Source organism: Balaenoptera acutorostrata, chromosome 10 (genome assembly GCF_949987535.1).
Source record: "Balaenoptera acutorostrata chromosome 10, mBalAcu1.1, whole genome shotgun sequence".
Taxonomy (NCBI): Eukaryota; Metazoa; Chordata; class Mammalia; order Artiodactyla; family Balaenopteridae; genus Balaenoptera; species Balaenoptera acutorostrata.
Window position 1 is genome coordinate 68512492 of NC_080073.1, and position 20859 is coordinate 68533350.

Sequence of the window (20859 nt, forward strand, 5' to 3'; positions counted from 1 at the left end):
AATTCCACTTCCCCTTTTGGGGCAATCAAACTGGCTATTAGGAATAAAATGAGTGAGATTACAATAGGCCCATTCAAACACTGTTGGTCATAGCAAAACAGTCCAACTGTTCTCCACGTAAGTTGGGGAACATTTATTAAAAGCCTTAAAAACATGCTTACTCTCTGCCCCAGCCATTCCATTTCTAAGAATTTATACTGAGGGGTGAATGAGACAAGTATATGAAAACCTATGTATAATAGTGGTCATCAGTCCACTGCCTTTGAGTTCACAAAACTTTGACATTTTGCACTTTGTGATCTGTGGGGAAAAAAAGCAACCCAAAAATACTGCAAAAATGGTATCAAATGTAGGGAATAACAATTTTCTTAGAATTTTCCAAGATGTACTTTGTTAAATCCCACCCCACGCCCAATTTAAAGATAGAAGCAAAGCTACAAACGCCACAAAATGGCATGTGTTGAAGTTATACAGTTTCATGGCATATTTAAATTCAAAAAGCAACTCAACCAACCCTTTCCTCCATTCTGAAGCTAGGTCAGATCAACTTGGGCAACAAATAAACAGAAATCTCCTGGAAACATGCAGGTTATTAAATAATTTGTTTATTGTACTGCATTTACAAAGAAAACAGACAATGCAACCAGTAGAAAGAATAAAAATGTGTTTGGGGTTTTATTTTTTACTGACAGCAAATAGAAATCCTTTAGTGAGATCCTGGCAATTTGACAATGTTATGATTGAGTCAGGAAAGGTACATGGGGTGCTTGGAAGATCAAATTCTACAGCTGCCTCTTTCTACGGCTTTTAATTCATCTGGCTCCTTAAGTGATAGAGGAAAAGCCCTTATTTGGTGCGAAATCATTTACAAAAAATTACAGGTTCTCTCATTAAAATTTCTCTTCATGTCAGTTGTTAAAACAGGGCCTTCTATTTGTGTGTGTGTTTGGTTAGTTCACCTTAATGTCATCACCAGAATTCCTGTAATTCCACAATTGTGATTTTACAGCATAGAAAAGAATTCAGTTCTAGTCTGGTATTGCTTTAGATGTATATATCGCTGAAAACCCAAAGTGGATTAGAATTGCTGAAGGATTTTCCCTGCCGTTGTTTGATACAATCTATTTTCTTTATTCTTGATAGGTGCATAGAACAGCCTCACTTAAAATTCTTTCTATAGGAACATGTCTGATTTCAGAACTATCCATCAAGGATCCGATGAATGGCTGGCCAGTTATTCAGGGTAATATGTTTACGAGTTAAATGGATTGCATAATTGCACCACTTTTTCCTTTGCCTTTGTTGGTAGATAAATGACAGAATCTAGACTCCAATCTCCTGAATAGGAAGCTGGCTACCTAACAGCCTCATCGGTGCTTTGCTAGTAGAGCCTCAAGTTGCACCTCCTTGGCTTTCTGTAAATCAGAGTCCCGCAGCCGCTTCTGGAGAATGCTGTAACCCCCAAGGCCCACTTGGTCCGTGCAGAACAAGCAGCTGTGACCCCAATCCTGCCCCTCTTTTGCTTTTCAATATGACCCGAGGAATATATGTAATGTCTAGGGCAAGTCTAGGAGAGGCCCATCCTAAAATAAGATTCACAAAGCCTTTTCTCATTAAAAAAAAAAAAAAAAAGCCTCAAGTACATTTCAAACATCTCAAAATTTAAAACTTACACTATACAAAGAAATAGCAGCAGAGAATGGCTAACCTTAAACCAAACAAAAAGAGGGAAAAAAACCCCTGTAACTCTCAAAATAAACAACAATGAAAAAAGTGCCATCCCACCCCCTCCCCTTGGTTCTTGTATCCTGGGATTTCATTTAAGACCTGAAGCCTCTGAGAAAATGAGAAAGGCAAAGCCGTAGGGGGAAACTGCTTCAAGGCTGAATTCTGGACAAGGTAAAGAAAAAGCTGTAAATAAAAGTTGGGGACTGTTTGTAAAAGAACCGAGAACTCTAGGACAGTTTCTTCTCAGATGGGAAATCTCTGAAATCCAGTTTTCCTTTCTAGAGTCATCCTGAATTCTTTAGTTATGGGGCAATAAACTCAAGTGCAATGAGTAAAGTGCCAGCCAGGGATTAAAAAACAAAAACAAAAAACAAAACAAACAGTCAATCAAAGTAACTGTGCTGGTAGGGTACAGAAGAGACATAGGAAAGGACAGTTTGCAGAATATATGTGGTTCTGAAGAAATTACTAGTCAGTGGTTCCATTTTTGTTTCCATCAAAAATCAGACTGAAGATTCGAGGATCTCAGAGTTATTAAAGGATGAAAGGAATTTGACAGTGCTTTGAACAGTGATAAAATGGTACCCAAATTTGGTGTTTATACAGCTCATTTAAAAAGATAGCAGTTTAAAAGTCGCAGAAAAAAATGTGAACATAGAAAACAACAGAAATAATCCAGGAAGAGGATGCAGCCTGGATACAGCAAGTTTAATGTCTCTGCTGTACACAGAAGTAATACCCTTTCCCCTTCTCATCCTTATGCTGGCAATAGGATATGCACTAGAAAATTTGACTCTTAGAGTCAGTGAATAAAAGGATGAGCTCATACATCTTCATAGCTCTTTTTAAAAGGATGCTTACAATTTAAAGGATGTCCTAATGGAAAGACAAAGGTACAGGGGTGAGAGGCTGTTTCACATTTTAGTCCATTAGTCTTTGGCAGAACCCAATCAAGGCCAAATTCACCTAGGATGCCCAATGGCTGTGGGGGGATCTCCACAGGGTCAAATAAGCAAACCCAAATGAACATGTTGGATTCAACAAAAAAACAAAAAACACCCTAGAAACCCTTGAAGGAAGAGCTTCACCCTGAAAAGGGAAGAGGGAAATGCTTGGAGGGGAGGGGCAGAGGGCCAGCGTGTGATCTCTGCTGCGGTGCTGGGCTGGGGCTTAGGAGTTGAGCCAAGGGTGCCGGAGACAATCAGCGGCAGTGGCCCTCTTCTCGGGGATCAGCTCCAACATGGGCAGTAAGAAATCTGTGAAACCAGCTGCCTCTTCTTGAGACCACTCATACTTCTCCACTAGAACCTCAAAAAGGCCCCAGGGTTTCAGCTTCGTGATGTGTTTCAGGTCACCTACGGTAAAGAGAGTACAAAAGAAACTGACCAACATTGACAAGTGACAAGATCCTTTTGTGGAAATCCAGGAACTAATGCAGATAGTCTATAAAGAATCAAATTTTGCCATCAGAATCTAATCCTTCTCCATTCACAAAGCACATCTCTTCTCTAATGCATTCCTTGGAAAGAAGTGTCTCCATTTTTCACGAGGGCCTACAAATTTTAAATAATTTTTTTCTCCACCATTGCAGGATTTTTTGTCCCTATCAAATTTGGCAGGCCTATCAGGAACTAGGTATTCACTAAAATGAATATTAAATGCCTATATACTCAGCGTGGTCTTATACAGTGTTCAGAGGCAATTTATCACCACATACCAAGAATAATTTTCTTGTACTCTTTTTTTGGCTCAATAGTTTAGCAAATGTTGCTTCGAAATAAGGCAGTAATTAAAAAACAAAGAGCTAAAACTATGTCAAACGTATAAAAGTAACAAAACTAAAAGAACAAATAAACTTACAGATACAGCTGCATCACACTCTGTACTATTCTGGAACATTACTTTTTGCCTCCTTGAAACAATGGTTTTTTAAAAAGATAGTCAATGATCAGTGACTTGTTAAGGTAAATGCTGCTTTAAATTTTTTTTCTTACATGACACTTATTTGAAGTCTCTTCTGTGGGCAGTGAGTGCCTAATTACCTACTTGGTACGTGCATGCCGTTAATTTGACTTTGCACACAAGGAAGAACCTATGAAGCACTTCACCATTTTCCTGCCCCAAAGAGAAACATTAAGAAATTTTCTGAGGATGCCTGCTGTCAAGTGTTGAGAAAGATGATTTTTCTCAGCACTAGTGTAGACGTTGTGAGGAAAAGGGGAACCATGGAAAAAAGGCCAGACAGTTTTCTAGTCCCTTCTAGGTCAGGGTTTCATACTTAAGCTTTTAAATTTATTTAGAATGCATAAGAAATTCATATTTAAATACGTCAACATATGTTATCTAGGCAAAAATTTGAGGTGAGAGTTTTACCTTGTTTTTTCTTCACTAATAAGTGATAACATAACTTACGCAATTGAAAGTATAAAGTTAATTCATATGACTGATGTGTTGAAGTGACTGTGTTAGGTATCACGGACTACAAGGTGAGATGTAGTCCTGCCCTTAAAAAGCTGAAATTACTTGCCCTTTGATAGAAATGCCTCAGCAAAATCTACCCATTTTTCAGAAGTCCTGTAGTAGGAGTAATCAACCAGGTGCCAGCTACTATACACACAGTAACTAACTTAATATGAAGTAATCTCCATTTATAAAGCAGCAAACTGAGGTTGTGCCAAAGGCCACATAAGTAGTGGAGAAGCTGGGATCTGAACCCAGGCAGTCTAGCTCCAGGGTCTGCTAAGTCACAGCTCAGCATTCAAGGTAGGACCATCCTTCTGTAGATGTTGAGAACACGTACCCAAGCTGTACTTACCTCTTCATTGTTAAACACTTTTGTCCCCTTAATGTTTGGGAACAAACACATTTATTTTACCTTTTTTGGTGAAAAATTCCTTGGAATATTTTCCTGCCACAATGAGCTTGCGAGGCACCTTCCCCAGAAGTTCTATGATCAATGCAATGTGATCTGTATGTTTTGAACATTTCAAGAGGGGGAAAAAAGATATACATAACAGGGGTAACAAATGCAGTTCTAGATATTGGCAGAAAGAGTAGCATGCACACCTCTTTATAAAGCAAGCATTTCAGCTTGCTTGCTGTCCTAAATGGGAAGAAGAGGACTCTATCCATCTAATGGAGAATCCAGAAAACCATTAAAATTCAGGTACCCACTCCAGTGGGACTTGAGTGATAACTAAAAACAATCTTGGTGTGAATGCTCTGCTTCCTGAAGTTGCATCCCTGGGGCCTAGATGAAAACTCATGTTAACAATACTACCTCTGCGATTGAAGAAGTCCTGTGAATATTTCCCACTGAGGGCAAAGCGTCTTGGTATTCTGCCTATCAGCTCTATAATGTGCGCAATGTGGTCTAAAATAGAAGGGTAAGAAGAACAGGATCAAGGACAAGCTGTAAAAAAGGTTTTTCTATGAATAGCTTTTTCAAGAACTAGCTGTTTAAAAGTAAGTACAAATAAAACCGAGGATACTCAAGGGAAGACTGGGAAGGCCAAGAATTATTTCCGGTGGTTGGTCACCTGATAATAGTTGGCAAGTCACATTCTGGAGTTTGGAGGCTTATCTATAATATTTTATTTCTATTTTGTCTATATCTAGGTCCAGGTGGGTTCTTCAGCTAAGCTAAAAGAGTGTAGCACTATGCTTTAGACATTCTAGGACAGACATTCATTTATAATAGTGCTCTGGGCTTCAGAGAGTAATAATATCACTTTAAGAATGTTCATGACAAAGCACTCACATATGATCGAGTTTTCACAATCACCCTGTAAAACAGGCCAAAAATTAATACCCCATTTTAAAGGTGAAAAGTGGAACCTCAGGGAGAACGGCCTACTTGAAGCCACAAGGCCAATAAGAGCTAGAACTCAAATGAAAACCGCTACCTTATCATGTCTAGTCCAGAGGTTTTTTTGTTTTCTTTGTCTGTTTTTTAATTTAATAAATCACATTATTAAAGAAAAAATTAGCACAAACATTTAAAGTATAGCTACTTGACTATCTTTGGCCACTAAAATGTTGAAGTCATGTAGTGCCTTGTAGCCGTCACCGCAGGCATATGGACTGTGAGCACCGCCAGGGAGGTGGGCAGTCTGTCACCAGGAGACGAGCCTGGGACCAGCCAGCATCCACACCTACAGACAGGTCTATTACCTTTTTCTGCAGGTGACAAAAAGTAAAAATATGAAGAGGCTTTAAAAAGTGATGGCTCCTAGCCACAAAACAGCTTTAAAAATGACTTTAAGCCTGTAGTTACAAAATCCAGGTCAAAAGGAATCACTTAAAACTTCCAATAATGTATCTTAGAGGAAAATAATATGCTAGAGACATACACTTATCTGGGAATTTGTGAAGGTTTCAGGTCATATCTATTTCTCATGTAAAGGACTCAGTGGTGTCATTTTAAAATAACTTTATATTTATGAATTCACTATAACTTTTGGGCAGTTTTTACTGAATTTATGGTTTGATAACAAGTATTTGGCTGCCAAAAAATTTCTGCCAATTTTAGGCAGGATCTGCAAGTAAATATCTTTGTATAAATTAATTATAAATGAGACTATAATTTGTCTTACTGTAAACTTCCAAGTAAAGTATTGGTTCTTTTAATATTTTTCCTATACCAAGGAATTATTTTTCCCTTAAAATTGTTATATTACTTGAAATTCCAGCAACCTATCTCTGGCTTATCAATTAATCATAGGATTAATGTATCCGACAGGCAAAATTATCAACTATTATTCCAAGATTTAGGGTTGTGGAATGTCCCTAATAACAGAGGACATGCTACTTAGGCCCCAGTCTTACCATGACTTGTAACACTATGCATACACTAGCCAGGGGATAGGGTTTGCTTTTTCCTGCTCCTATGGGCCAAACAGTAGTAATCTGAGGTTTTATCTAAGGGCTGGAATAGGAGGGAATAAATTAGGATATAAATATCTAGGGTAACTGGTTCTCCCTTTTCCCTTACTTGAGTCTTTTCATATACATTTCAATTTTCAGGTTTGGTAGCATAAGATCCTGTACAATGTAATTCTAGCCACTATATGAGCCTGTACCACACACTATTTATAGGGAATCCAAGCAAGCAGATAACAGGGAAAAATCAAGTGTGTACACAGGTAGTAATTACAGTAAAAAGGGCTTATATACAGAAAACATGTCCAAACTGTACCCGCTAAAACAGGCATATGGCTATGGTGATTAGTTAGCAGAGCATTTTTCAAATAGTACTTATTAGGAATATCAGCAGGCCTTACTAACATTGCCTTTTGACATCCCAGGGGACCAGTTTGAGAAATAGCATTGTTGGTTCCATAAAGCACAGAACCTGACTTCCCAAAGAATCAAGGAAAGCACAGAAAGTAAAAGACATATTTTCCACATTGGGAGGGTACACTGGTAGTGCGCTCTCAAAGTAATCCCCATTAATCCTGAAAATAAAAGCGCCAAAACTGTATAATAAAGAAGGTAAAACATTCCTTTAATAAAGTGTTTTTATTCACATTATTATTTCATCTAGTTACTTGAATGCCACCATGATTTAAAAAAAATCATCACACATTTAGTTGTCTGCTTTCACAGCCTCTCAGAGCATCTGACACCTTGGGCTTTTCCCACTGGTATTGCAAAATATAAATCAATAATATTTTGTTTTAAAATGGAATTCTAAATGTTAGTATCATTTAAAAAGAAAAATACAGCTTTAATTTTCAGAAAGGAGAAAAAAGAATGCTAAATGTTGTACAATTTATATAGACAAATAGGATATATTCCCTGCATTCAAGTAGTGTGTATCTGTTAAAATCGACTTCCAAATAAAGTTGCAAGCTAACTGGGCAACAAGCTGATGAACAGGTAGATCCCAACTGGGTAAAGAATGAATCACTGATTTACACAGGAAGGAAAATGACTAGATGTTTTATAAGAAACCTGGCAAATATTGGGTTGGCCAAAAGGTTCGTTCGGGTTTTTACGTAAGATGGCTCTGCTCTAGTAGCACTTAGTTGTCTTTAACTTCATTCGAAACAATTTCGTTAGATTGTATGTGACAGCTTGTCTTATCAGTGTGCATTTAAAAAAAAAGACTTATCAAAATTGGTGAATTTTTGTGAAAAAAGCAACATTTTCGGCATATTATGCTTTATTATTTCAAGAAAGGTAAAAACGCAACTGAAACGCAAAAAAAGATTTGTGCAGTGTATGCAGAAGGTACTGTGACTGACTGAATGTGTCAAAAGTGGTTTGCAAAGTTTCATGTTGGAGATTTCTCGCTGGATGATGCTCCATGGTCGGGCAGACCAGTTGAAGTTGATAGCGATCAATCGAAACATTGAGAACAATCAACGTTATACCACGCGGGAGACAGTCGACATACTCAAAATATCCAAATCAAGCGCTGAAAATCATTTGCACCAGCTAGGTTATGTTAAATGCTTTGATGTTTGGGTTCCACGTAAGTTAAGCGAAAAAAACCTTCTTGATCGTATTTCTGCAAGCGATTTTCTACTTAAATGTAATGAAAATGTTCCGTTTTTAAAACAAATTGTGATTGGCGATGAAAAGTGGATACTGTACAATAATGTGGAACAGAAGAGATCGTGGGACAAGTGAAATGAACCACCACCAATCACACCAAAGGCTGGTCTTCATCCAAAGAAGGTGATGTTGTGTACATGGTGGAATTGGAAGGGTGTCCTCTATTATGAGCTCCTTCCAGAAAACCAAACGATTAATTTCAACAAGTACTGCTCCCAATTAGACCAACTGAAAGCAGCACTCGACGAAAAGCGTCCAGAATTAGTCAACAGAAAATGTATAATCTTCCATCAAGATAACACAAGACCGCATGTTTCTTTGATGACCAGGCAAAAAATGTTACAGCTTGGTTGGGAAGTTCTGATTCATCTGCCGTATTCACCAGACATTGCACCTTCAGATTTCCATTTATTTCAATCTTTACAAAATTCTTCTAATGGGAAAAATTTCAATCCCTTGGAAGACACCTGGAACAGTTCTTTGCTCAAAAAGATAAAAGTTTTGGGAAAACTGAATTATGAAGTTGCCTGAAAAATGGCAGAAGGTAGTGGAACAAAAGGGTGAGTACGTTGTTCAATAAAGTTCTTGGTGAAAATGAAAAATGTGTCTTTTATTTTTACTTAAAAAACGAAGGCACTTTTTGGCCAACCCAATACAAGTTTTAGTTTAACCAATTGTGGTCTTTTCTCTAATCCTTATATAGAATTCTTTAATATCTATTATAAAATATCTAGTATACCTAATACTTAATATAAAATATCTTATATTTCTATCTTTTCTGGGACTTATATATACTTAGCACAATAAGAAGACTAAGGCTCTTCAGTACTAGCAAATTACATTAGCCACCGTGCACAGACATCCTTGGTTGAGGGGACTTACCTTCATCTCGAGTGTACTCTTCCCCTGAATGAGGTTCAAATAAATAGTCGCCTGTGGCCAGTTCAAAGGCCTAAGAAAAAGAGGAAAGCTTATGAAAGCATAAAAAAAAAGACGTTTAGGAAGTTTACTGCTATTTGGCTCAATTTTAAGTAATTTTTTCTTCTTGGAAAACCTGCAAATGATTATTTAAAAAATTGTCTAAGATTATTCCTAAAAAGCTTTCCTTTCACACCTGTACCTTAACAAAATGGAGCAGGAAAACTGCAAAAACTCAGTTAATATCAATATGTGGATTATTCCAAGCCCTGTACACCCCAATCCTTCAATCAGTAATTCAGCTCTCTTAAGTTTCTCTTTTTGCTCAGACAGGGGCATATCTAAGGTGATTCTAAGTTATTAAATTATTCATGAGATGAACATGAATAACTTATAACTTCACATGGCTAGAAATTACGATTCTGTATCTAAAATCAAAACCAAAAAAATTCAGACATTTTTCTACCTATAACTCTTCAGTGTTTGGTAAAAAGTACATTTTTAAAGTTTTGCTTTGGAAAGCACTTACTAAACTGTCCCAGATAGAGAGTTCCCAATTCCTAGGTCTACAGAACATCAGAAAAAGATTAAGTATAAATGGAGTCAGGAGCTACTCATATTGACCAGCAGGTTAGCATTCACCAACCAGGAAAAGGCACATGTCCCCTATAACAAGAAAACGTCTTGTAAACAGTGTTTGAGAGGGACTGAAAAAGTGATTTCCTCAGGATAAGTGTCAACCAGTACAGAAGGACAGCATGTGAGTGATGGGGCTATATTAATTTTTCACTGACAAAAAATAAAGCAAGTAATTTAACAGCAGTTTTAAAAAGGACCTTATTGATATAAAAAGTACAGTTATAAGTCAACTGCTAGCCATGGGCCAGTTTTGGTTGACTTAATGGTACTAAGTAGCCCAGACAATCTCAAGAACTGTGGAGTGGATTTAGTTGGGGCACAGTCTCAATTCAGACCCATGTCTAGGTCTTGGTGGTTTGCCAGTGCTACGATAGAATAGTCTTTCTCAAAAATGTATAACCTGGACTGTACCACTGCCCAGAGCAAGGCCACAAAAGCAGAAGTTTCAGGATTGTCTCTAAAATGTCAGAGATGCTGTGGCTTCTTGCTAGGCATAGCTTGCTTTACATGCTAGCAGTCTGTTATGAAACTGAACTACACTGATAGAACAGATACCTGTTTCACCCTCTAATTATCCTGAGGTTTACGGTCTCAAAGCAGAACAGAAACAATTTGTGATTCTTATTCATCAAAGTTTGTCAGTCTCTTCTGAAACCAGTACTTAAATTTTTCCATCTCATAGTGGGGGATTCAGTGAAGATATTAAAGCTAAAAAAAAAAAAAAAGTAGATAGTTTTCTAAAAGTTTAAAATATTATAAAATTTTCCACCTAGATACTTATAACTAGTTACCTAAAGTTCTCTAAAAGAACTATATTTTTGGAACATAAGGTAGTTGCTAGTAGTTACAATTTTATAAATAACAGTAATAAAACCAAACCAAACCGAAAGATCACAACATCAGAAATGAAAACTAGTAGAAACTCTAGATTACAAAACACCTAGTTGAACATCTTTCCTTTACAGATGAGAAAACTGACCAGAACGGAAAGGCCAAGTCCATCCTAGAATCCATGGCTCCTGGTGCCCACTCCTGTGCTTGTCTCACACTGACCAAAGGGCCTATTTTATGTCAGTCAGGGTCATGCTAACAGACAGAGGCAAAATCAGGGAAGGTATAGTAAATCCAGTGTGCTGGTACATCCAGATAATGGAATATTATTCAGTGACAAAAAGGAATGCGCTATCAAGTCATGAAAAGACATGGAGGAACCGTAAATGATATTATAAAGTAAAAAAAAGCTAACCTGAATTATACTGTATGATTCCAACTATGACATTCTGGAAAAGGCAAAACTATAGAGACAATAAAAACATCAGTGGTGGCCAGGGGTTGGCAGGGGGTGCAGATGGATGAAGAGGCAGAGCACAGAGGATTCTTAGGGCAGTGAAACTATGCTGTATGATACTATAATAGTAGATACATGTCATTACAAATTTGTCAAAGTCCATAGAACGTTTGGAGAATTTTAAAACATCTATTCTTTATTAATTCTTAATGTTCTTCACAGAGCATTCCCTTCTTATAACTGTCCTTCTAACTTTGTAATCTCAATCACTGAAGTGGTAGGCAATCTCATAACTTGCCTTTTTACCTCAGAAAGGGTCCCAATCTTTCCATCAATTAATTCTACTAGATGAAGGATGATCCATCTCTCCAGGCACTTCTGATATTTCAAGATTTATTTTTATTTTCTGAGTATGGTGAAATTTAAAGCACTTTTTCTACGTCTATTAGCAAAACGAGAGAAATTTGGGGGAACAAATGGGGCTCAAGTTTTCATGATATTGTCTCAAGTCAGGTAAGTGCTTTCCCTCCTTTGGTTAAGAAAATTCCTGCACATGAGCTGGTACAAAGAGGGGCCAAGGTTAATCCACCCCCCTTTCATCTTTTTTGCCTTTTTGCCTTCTTAAGCCTGACACTGTACATACTATGTTACACAGCAAGCAGGACCTACTGCCCTCAATTAACCCACTACTAAGAACCACATCATAATAAATCAGATGCCACCTACAAACTAGCTGTATTTTGTATGGCGGCATCTCTATCAATTATTTCCTCTATCAACTCAATCCAAATCAAATTCCTCAACACAAAGCTTTAAAGTATGGCAAGAAAGAAGATTTTCTTCCAATGTTCTTTCATCTTGTGCACACAATACCAAATCATCTTCAATTTAGACAGCCCTCCCCCTTAAAAGACCACAGACATGCCATAACAAAATAATTTAAAAGGTCATGCCATATTAACAACATGGTTTTAACTTTATTATCTTTGGAAGACAAAGGTTTTCAGGAATGTGAGCGTCAAAGAAATCTATGACCCAAAACAGGTTGGGGCTTCCAGTCTGTCCTTTCTCTTTTAAGTTTTCCCCAAAGTTGACTGTAAATACTAAATGTTACTTGAAATGACAGTTTAATATGTTTCTGATTTAGTTCACTCATTTGATGGTCCACAAATATTTATTAAATACTATTGTATACTGAAGAATTTGTTTGATCTTGTTCTGTTTCCCGGGAGGAAGCCTCTCAACTCTTGGGCTTTCCAAGTGATAAATGTGCCTTTTGTTATTCATGGTGGGCCCCTTCGGACCACACTTAAGTTTATACTGATGAGGTGACTCACAGTGGGCCCCTAGACACAGTTTCAAGAGGGGGGCTGGATATGCCACCAAGTTGGACAAGACCAACTGTACAATTAGAGGGTTGAGGCTTTGGGCTGAGTGTTGTCAAAACTGACCCCCCAACCTCTCGGGAAGGGAAGGGGGCTGGAGACTGAGTTCAACCACATGACCAATGATTCAATAAATCATGCCCAAGTAACGAAATCTCAGTAAAAACTTTGGGCATCTAAAGCTTGGGTGAACTTCCCTGGCTGGTGATACACACTGACGTGCCAGGAAACTGACGTGTCCTAAGGACACAGAAGCTTCACCTTTGGTACCCTCTCAGACCTCACGGTATGCATGTCTTCATTTGGCTGGTCCTAATTTGTAACCTTTATATCAAAACTGTAATATTTTAGCACTTCCCTTAGTTCTGTGAGTCATTCTAGCAAACTACTGAATCTGAAAGGACAATGGAAACTCCCAATTTGTAGCCAGATGGTCAGGAGGTGAAGGTGGCCTGTGGACCCCAGAGCTTGCAGCTGGTGTCTGAAGTGAGGGTAGTCTTGTGGAAAACTATGCCTTTAATCTGTGAAGTCTGTGATAACTCTGGGAAGCTGGCATTAGCAGTGCATTGCACCCACTCAAAATGTCCCAGGCCCTGCACCAGACACTTAGCTATACATTATAGACATGGTTCCTGCCAGTACTTATAATAAGTGGAAGAGAAAAAAGTAAATCCACAATTACAAATTGAAGAGTACACTCCACTTCAGGAAACAATATGTTCCAACATGAGGCTATCTGTGGGAAGTCATTTAATATCAACTAAGTCTGACTACTTGAGTAGTTGCCTGACAAGGACAAAGCAGCAACTTATGAATCCATGGATGACTGAGCTTCATATCCTGTGAGGTGCAAAGATGGTGAGTGACTGCTAAACTGTACAGAATGAAGCAGTTTCCAGGGTTTTCCCTAATCTGAAAATAGATCAGAGCTGAGAGGGCAAGGGTAAGGGTAACCTCTCATCATCAAAAGCAACACCCTGTCTGAGCAGTTGTTTTTAGCCACCCCGCAACCCCAATCTGTAGTAGGAAACATTTGGTTCCTTCACCTAACAGGAATTTGGCAGGAAATGAACGGAATGTCAGATGTTTGTAACTAAGCTTTTAAATTCAGACCTCTCCAGACAGGGGATTCAGAGTGCCAGTGATGAGTCAGAAAAAAAATCCTTTTCTGTTAATCAGCTGGTCTACTGAAATTAGCAAATTACCACATAACAAGTTTAAGTCAATGGGAAAAACATTACCATGCAGGCTGTGCTCCAAATGTCAGCAGGGGTATTATAGCCAGATCCTATCAGAACTTCCAAGGAGCGATACTGCCTTGTTTGAATATCTTCTGTGAAATGTTTGTGCTGAGTAAATGAAGAAAGAAACAGTATTTAAAAATTCCTTTATTCTAAAAAGTAACAAGTCATGACTGCTTAATAATGGAGATTAAAATAAGTTCAGGGAGCTTTCCCCAAACCTAAGTTCCCATGTGGCTAATTTCTTAAGTATCATTTAGATGTTATTAGCTCCAAACAGCACTTTTCTTTATATGCTGTCTACTCCAAATTATTTCCCTAAACATGAGTCTGAACTTAATATAGATACACAGGTTAGGAAATAACAATCACTTTTTTAAGAAATGGAAAACTATTACTCCAAACAAAAATTAAGTTGTTCATTTGTCTAAAATTAATAACTTGCATTTCAACAAATAAATGATACCAATTTAGGTTCAGTTCAAACTCTTCTTGCTGTGTGCTCATTATAGGAAAATAAAAGATGTAAGTTTCAAGTTTTAAGAACCTTATAAACACCACCTATAAAGACTTCTTGCCCTCATTCTCTTTTGCCTCCCTCACTCCTCCAAAAATATCAAACACGAATCTTGGGGAAACAGAGACCATGTTAAGCATCAAGGGGATGCAATCAGCAAAACGTTTCTTTAACACATGTATGGGAAAGAAAGGGAAAACCTCTATATAAAAGCAACTTAAGAGACACAGCACCCAGTCTGGCATTCATGGATTTTATTTGGATCTTGTTCTAAACAAACAAAATTAGAAGAATGTTTATGAGATAACTGGCAAAACTGACTGAATATTTGATATTAGTGAACTGTCAACCTTTTTAGGTGTAACAATGGTGTCATGGTTACCTTAAAAGAATCATTTTTTAATGGTACAGATGAACCGGGCTGCAGGGCAGAAGTTGAGACACAGATGTAGAGAACAAACATATGGACACCAAGGGGGGAAAACTGCGGTGGGGTGGGGATGGTGGTGTGTTGAATTGGGCGATTGGGATTGACATGTATAAAGTGATGTGTATAAAACTGATGACTGATTAAAAAAAAAAAAAAAAAAAGAATTCGCCTGCCAATGCAGGGGACACGGGTTCAAGCCCTGGTCCTGGAAGATCCCACATGCCGCGGATCAACTAAGCCCGTGTGCCACAAGTACTGAGCCTGCGCTCTACAGCCCACAAGCCACAACTACTGAGCCCGCATGCCACAACTACTGAAGCCCGTGCGCCTAGAGCCCGTGCCCCACAACAAGAGAAGCCACCGCAGTGAGAAGCCCGCACACTGCTGCGAAGAGTAGCCCCCACTTGCCACAACTAGAGGAAGCCCACGCGCAGCAGCGAAGACCCAACGCAGCCAAAAATAAATAAATACATTTATTAAAAAAAAAAAAAAAGAATCATTTTTTAGAAAGCCATATTTACAAATGAAAATAAGATGCCTGGGATATACTTCAAAATGACCTGGAGTGGGTGGCAGGGTGGGGATATAGGTGAAAAACAGGCAATGAGTTGATAATTGCTGGGTGACACTAGTGTAACGGCAGGGGAGTTCATTCTACTCTCTACTTTTGTATAGGTTTGAAATTTTCCATAATAAAAAATAATACAGAAAAAAGAAGCTTCAAATGAGTCATACACAGGAAACAAAATTCAGATAATACTACAACATGTAGTGTGAAAGATGATTTTCTAATCCTATTAAAATTAAAAAGAAAAAAAAAACAAGGAACAGCATTTGTGAACAGGAGAAATTAGGCAGAGAAAGCTTCAGGTAGAAAAACCAGCATTGACCAGAGCTCCACAGGGTAGTACTGGACTAAATGTGCAAAAGAGCAAAAAGTACTTCAGGTGGAGGGAACATCATAAATAAAGGCACAGAAAGACATTTGCTAAAGCCAAACATAGCTGACTGCTAGGTTGAAGAGTTTCGATTTCATCTGGCAGACAAGAGAACACCACTGCACGTTAGTCAACAGGACAGTGTCCTGTGAGAAGACTGATAGGACCTCTGAGAACACCATTCCAGTAATCCTCTGGTTTGTGGCCAGATTTAGGCTTAGTAATGAACATCTGAACAATGGCTGTGGAAATAGGAGAAGGAAGAGTTAAAACCAAGGACATTCACAGAAAGAATGAGCACAATTTAAAAATTCAATTCAAGTGGGAGACAGGAGGAAGAGTCAAAAAGAACTTTGTGGTAGAGGCTGTCGACAAAAACACGGATGGAGAGACTTAGAGAGGGAAGTGGTTTTACAGGAAAACAATGGGTTCAGATACTGAGTTTGAAATGGAAATGTACTACAGGTGATACAGTTAGAAAAACGAACATGCTGTTCAAGGGAGTTGTCTTTACTCATCGTGCCTCACTACTGCTTTACAAATACACTGTAAATGATAAATGAGGTCAAGAATCAGCAAAAGTAAAGAAGGTGGATTGGAAACATACACATCCACTCACTCCTGAAACTCCACTTTTGTAGCGAATCCAATGTTAATTTTTTAAGCATAAACTGACAAAGACAGAGAAGGCAAAGAAGTCAGAGCAATACTATTTAGAAGCTGGAAAGCAGAGAGATCACTGGCAAGTGTCTTAATGGATCCAAGAAAGCTGAATAAGCCACTGGTGAAAGCAGAGAAGCAGTGTGAGGCATTCCACAGGAGTCCTCCCAAGGCTCAGGATTCGGTGGTATCAGGTATCTCTGGAAGCAGCAGGGAGGGTGGGATTCAACAAAGGAATACTGCTTTAGAGTATCTTTTAAAGAAACAGCTCCAGAACACAGGGCATGATGCAGTATAACAGCCTTCCCCTGGCCTGACAGACACTTAGAGGTTTCCTCTGGAGTGGGTAAAACAGTTTCTGGAGGGTGCTCGGCATGGTTGAGGGGAGAGTACTATTCTGAAAACAGGGAAATTAAGTGACTATATGTAACTGCATACTGAACCCCAGTTTTCTTGCTTAACTCAGTTTCCAAAACACTAGCAGCCAGGCATTCACTCCCCGGGTAAGAGATCTGAGGAAGACTGTAAGTTTTCTGTGGGAAGTATGACCAATCCAAGACCCTGACACCTGAGGATGAAATGAAATAGCTCAGACACATCATTTTATAGTGAATGACAGTCAACAAGACCCACCCAGGCACAAAGCTTCCAAACGGCTTTCTGGCACTCCATTCATATGGTCAGTTTTTTGTTTAATGATCCTGAACAAAGAAGGCAAGAGACACTATGTAAAGAAGAGGACTTCCCTGGTGGCACAGTGGTTAAGAATCCACTTGCCAATGCAGGCGACATGGGTTCGATCCCTGGTCCAGGAAGATCCCACATGCCGTGGAGCAACTAAGCCTGTGCGCCACAACTACTGAGCCTGTGCTCTAGAGCCCACGAGCCACAACTACTGAGCCCACGTGCCGCAACTACTGAAGCCCACGTGCCTAGAGCCTGTGCTCTGCAACAAGAGAAGCCACCACACCGCAACAAAGAGCAGACCCTGCTCACCGCAACTAGAGAAAGCCCGCATGCAGCAACGAAGACCCAAAGCAGACAAAAAAAAAATCAGACACCTGTGAATTACAGGTTGATAAAATGAATATTTAAAAAAAAAAAGAAGAAAATGTCAAAAATGAAAAAATAATCAATATCCTCTCAGAGATAATCAGGGAACCAAAGAACTCTTGGAAAGTAAGGATATAATAGGAGAAATAAGAAAAAATAAGGCTTAAAAGAACAAGCTGAGAAACCTCCCAGAAAATAAGCAAAAAGAAAAATACTAGAAAATAGGAGAGAAAGGTAAGAAAATGAGAGAACCTGCATAAATCTAACATTTGAATAATGAGATTTCAGAGCTAGAGAATTTAAAAAAAAGAAAAAAAATCAAGAAAGAATCAAAAACAAAGAACCAGAGTTTCAATACTGAAAGTGCACACTGGGTCCCTTAGCTAATCGATCAAAACAGACCTCATGAGGCACATCGCTGTGAAATGATCCTGCAGACTTTCACAGGGGAAAAGGCTTCATACAAAGGTCCAAGAATCAGAATGACTTTGGTCTTTTAGCAGCAATAAGACGGGAAACTAGAAAACAATGGAGCAATGACAAACATTCTGAGGGAAAACGATTTTCAACCTAGAATTTTACATGCAGCCAACTGAGTGTAAAACCAGAATAAAAACATTATTAGACATACAAGGATGCCCACTCCCTCAATCACACACACCCTTTCTGAGGAAGCTACTAAAAGTTGTATATACCTCAAACAAACAAACAAAATAGGGAGGGTGGGAGGGAGATGCAAGAGGGAGGAGATGTGGGGATATATGTATAGCTGATTCACTTTGATATAAAGCAGAAACTAATACACCATTGTAAAGCAATTATACTCCAATAAAGATGTTAAAACAAACAAACAAAACCAAACAAAAACCGTGATGGAGTAAACCAAGAAAGAAGATCAGAGAGACAGGAAACAGGATATAAAAATAATCTCCAGGACGATTATGAAAGGAAATCCCAAATGGCAGTGATGCAGCAAGCCTACAGGGCAACCCAAGAGATGAACACAGATTAGCAGAGCACAGGTTCCAGGATAGAGCTCTTTAGGAAGAAAAAGTTGAAACAATACCCAAGGTATCCATGTGTATTAAAGTGTAATCATAGCACTGGATCAAAGTGTGGGGTGGAATTAAGTGATAAGTAATACAAAGACAACTAAGCAAATGAAACACAGTGTTAGGCAGAAAAGGAAAAGGAATCATACCACAATATATGCTTAGTTCAGCTGAAGACAGCATTAGAGTCCTAATAATGTAAACATGGAATCATTTAGCCAAAAGTCATATTAAACTGACAAGATAGGGGATGGGTGTAGTGGTAGATAAGTCCTACTTTCCAGGAGGCAGAAATACCTAAAACTGAAAAAAAGAATTGGAAGCAATATACCCAAGTTATTTATTAGCAATGCGAAGGTAAATACCCTCACGTGGGGAGTGACAAATTGGCAAAGGGAGGGGGGACAGATTTTTGAATCAAAATCTATTTAAGTGTCCCTAAACTATATATGCATGTGCATTAACTGATGAGCAAAAGTATAATATTTTTAAAAATCAAGCTCTTTGAAAATCATGTAAAATTCCATTACCAGATAGCACACGCTGCTGTGCTTAAGAGACCAACAAGATGTGAGATTAGACCAGGATCCAGCAGGACAAGGCACCCATGTCCAGTTCACCACTGTCTTAGTGCCCAGGTCAGAATATGTGCCCATATATTTGCTGAATGAATAAATGGATGAGAAGAATGTAAAGTCATTTTAGCATAGAGACACATTAAAAAATGTATATAATAGTTGAAGAGAGAGATTGATTCTGTTGTAGTAAAAATGACAGGAAAGACTGCACCCAAATAAAGCAGAGTATGCCAAATGCATAACGCAGGCATGAAGCAAGGTGTTCCAAACACAAAGGCAAAGGAGCTTGAAACATGATGTGAGCAGAAAACTGACAAACATTTGAAGTTTATACCATGTGATATTTGTTACAGAGTCAATATTTTCCTCTATAATTGTTTTACTTAAATATTTAATGAGTACCTCCTATGTATCAGGCACTGTTCTAAGTCCCATAGATACAGCAGTGAATGAAGAATATCTCTGCTGTGATGGGACATACATTATAGCGAGAGGGATATTAAACAAACAAATATCTAGTATCAGATTGGGTTAAGTGCTGTGGAGAAAAAAAAATTGAGGGAGGAGAGGAAGAAAAAGAAAATGGGTGTAAAGAGTGGTGGTTTGCTAATTACTGTATGTTAGGTGTTCAGCGGAAGATCTCCCTGGTTAAGATGACATCTCAATAGGAACTTGAAGAAAATGAAGGAGTGAATTATACATATTATCTTGGGAAGAGAATTCCAGGCAGAAGAAATAATAAGTGTTTTTTGCTTGGTGGTGTGTGGGCCATGGTAGGGACTCTGGCACTCATTCTGAAGGAAGCCACCACAAGGTTTTAAGAATATCTGACGTGACTTGCATTTAAAAGGATCACTCTGATAGTTATGTTGAGAACAGTCAGTAAGAGGGAAGGACAACAGAAGAGAGAAGTGAGGAGGCTAATGTAGTCATCCAGGTGAAAATATATGGTGGCCTGGACTGTCTGGTGGCATGGTGAAATAATTCTAATTCCTTGAAAAGCTTTTCTACATTTCTATCAGTCAGTGCTAAGCGCTGACTTCATTTTTTCCACAAAGTTATCACAATATTCTAGAATCGATATTGAAAGTGAGATCCTTCTAGGTTATGAACCACTAGATATAGGATGTCATGTGGAATAGGGAATTTGAAGTACAAAAGTAAACCTAAGACCTATTAAAGTGGATTTTGCCTCAATAGTCTCCAACATCCCTGTTTACAAAGCATATAGCTCTTTGAATAGTATCATTTATGTGCAAATCATTCTATTGTAGATTTTTTAAAGATATTCATTAAAAATAACACAAAAAGCATTCTTAATACTGGTAAACAACAGTATTAATATGACACTATATGTCAAAAACCTCCTTTAAAAAAAGTACCCAGGGCTTCCCTGGTGGCGCAGTGGTTGAGAATCTGCCTGCCAATGCAGGGGACACGGGTTCGAGCCCTGGTCTGGGAAGATCCCACATGCCGCGGAGCGACTAGGCCCGTGAGCCACGATTGCTGAGCCTGCGCGTCTGGAGCCTGTGCTCTGTAACAAGAGAGGCCGCGATAGTGAGAGGCCCGCGCGCCGCGATGAAGAGTGGCCCCCACTTGCCACAACTAGAGAAAGCCCTCGCACAGAAACGAAGACCCAACATGGCCATAAATAAATAAAATAAAAATTAAAAAAAAAAAAAAAAGTACCCAACTTCTGACTTAGTAATTTCATGTCTAGGACATGTCCTCAGGTCAACTTCAAAAGACTCATGAGCAAAGATGTTCATCACAAAGAACTGTCAAGAGTATGTAAAGGTTATAGTATACTGGCAAATACCACATAACCAACTGAATTTGATGTAAATTTCTGGTTGACAAAAGTGTTCGAA

At 38.5% G+C, this 20859-nt stretch overlaps 1 protein-coding gene across 3 annotated transcripts in view; it reads right to left on the minus strand.

Moving 5' to 3' along the window:
* Positions 1-587: 587 nt before the first annotated feature.
* The window catches only part of SRPK1 (SRSF protein kinase 1), a 92793-nt gene continuing 72521 nt past the window's right edge, over positions 588-20859 (minus strand). Inside the window, exons 13-17 of one of the 3 annotated variants that reach the window (XM_057555000.1) lie at positions 13761-13868; positions 9172-9241; positions 5009-5101; positions 4604-4696; positions 588-3083 (exon numbers count right to left, since the gene is read on the minus strand). In XM_057555000.1, the coding sequence (XP_057410983.1) occupies positions 2899-3083; positions 4604-4696; positions 5009-5101; positions 9172-9241; positions 13761-13868 (549 nt within the window). In that variant the 3' untranslated portion in view covers positions 588-2898. The remainder of the gene's footprint in view (positions 3084-4603; positions 4697-5008; positions 5102-9171; positions 9242-13760; positions 13869-20859) is intronic. The other 2 variants (XM_057555001.1, XM_057554999.1) reach the window with 2 other exon arrangements.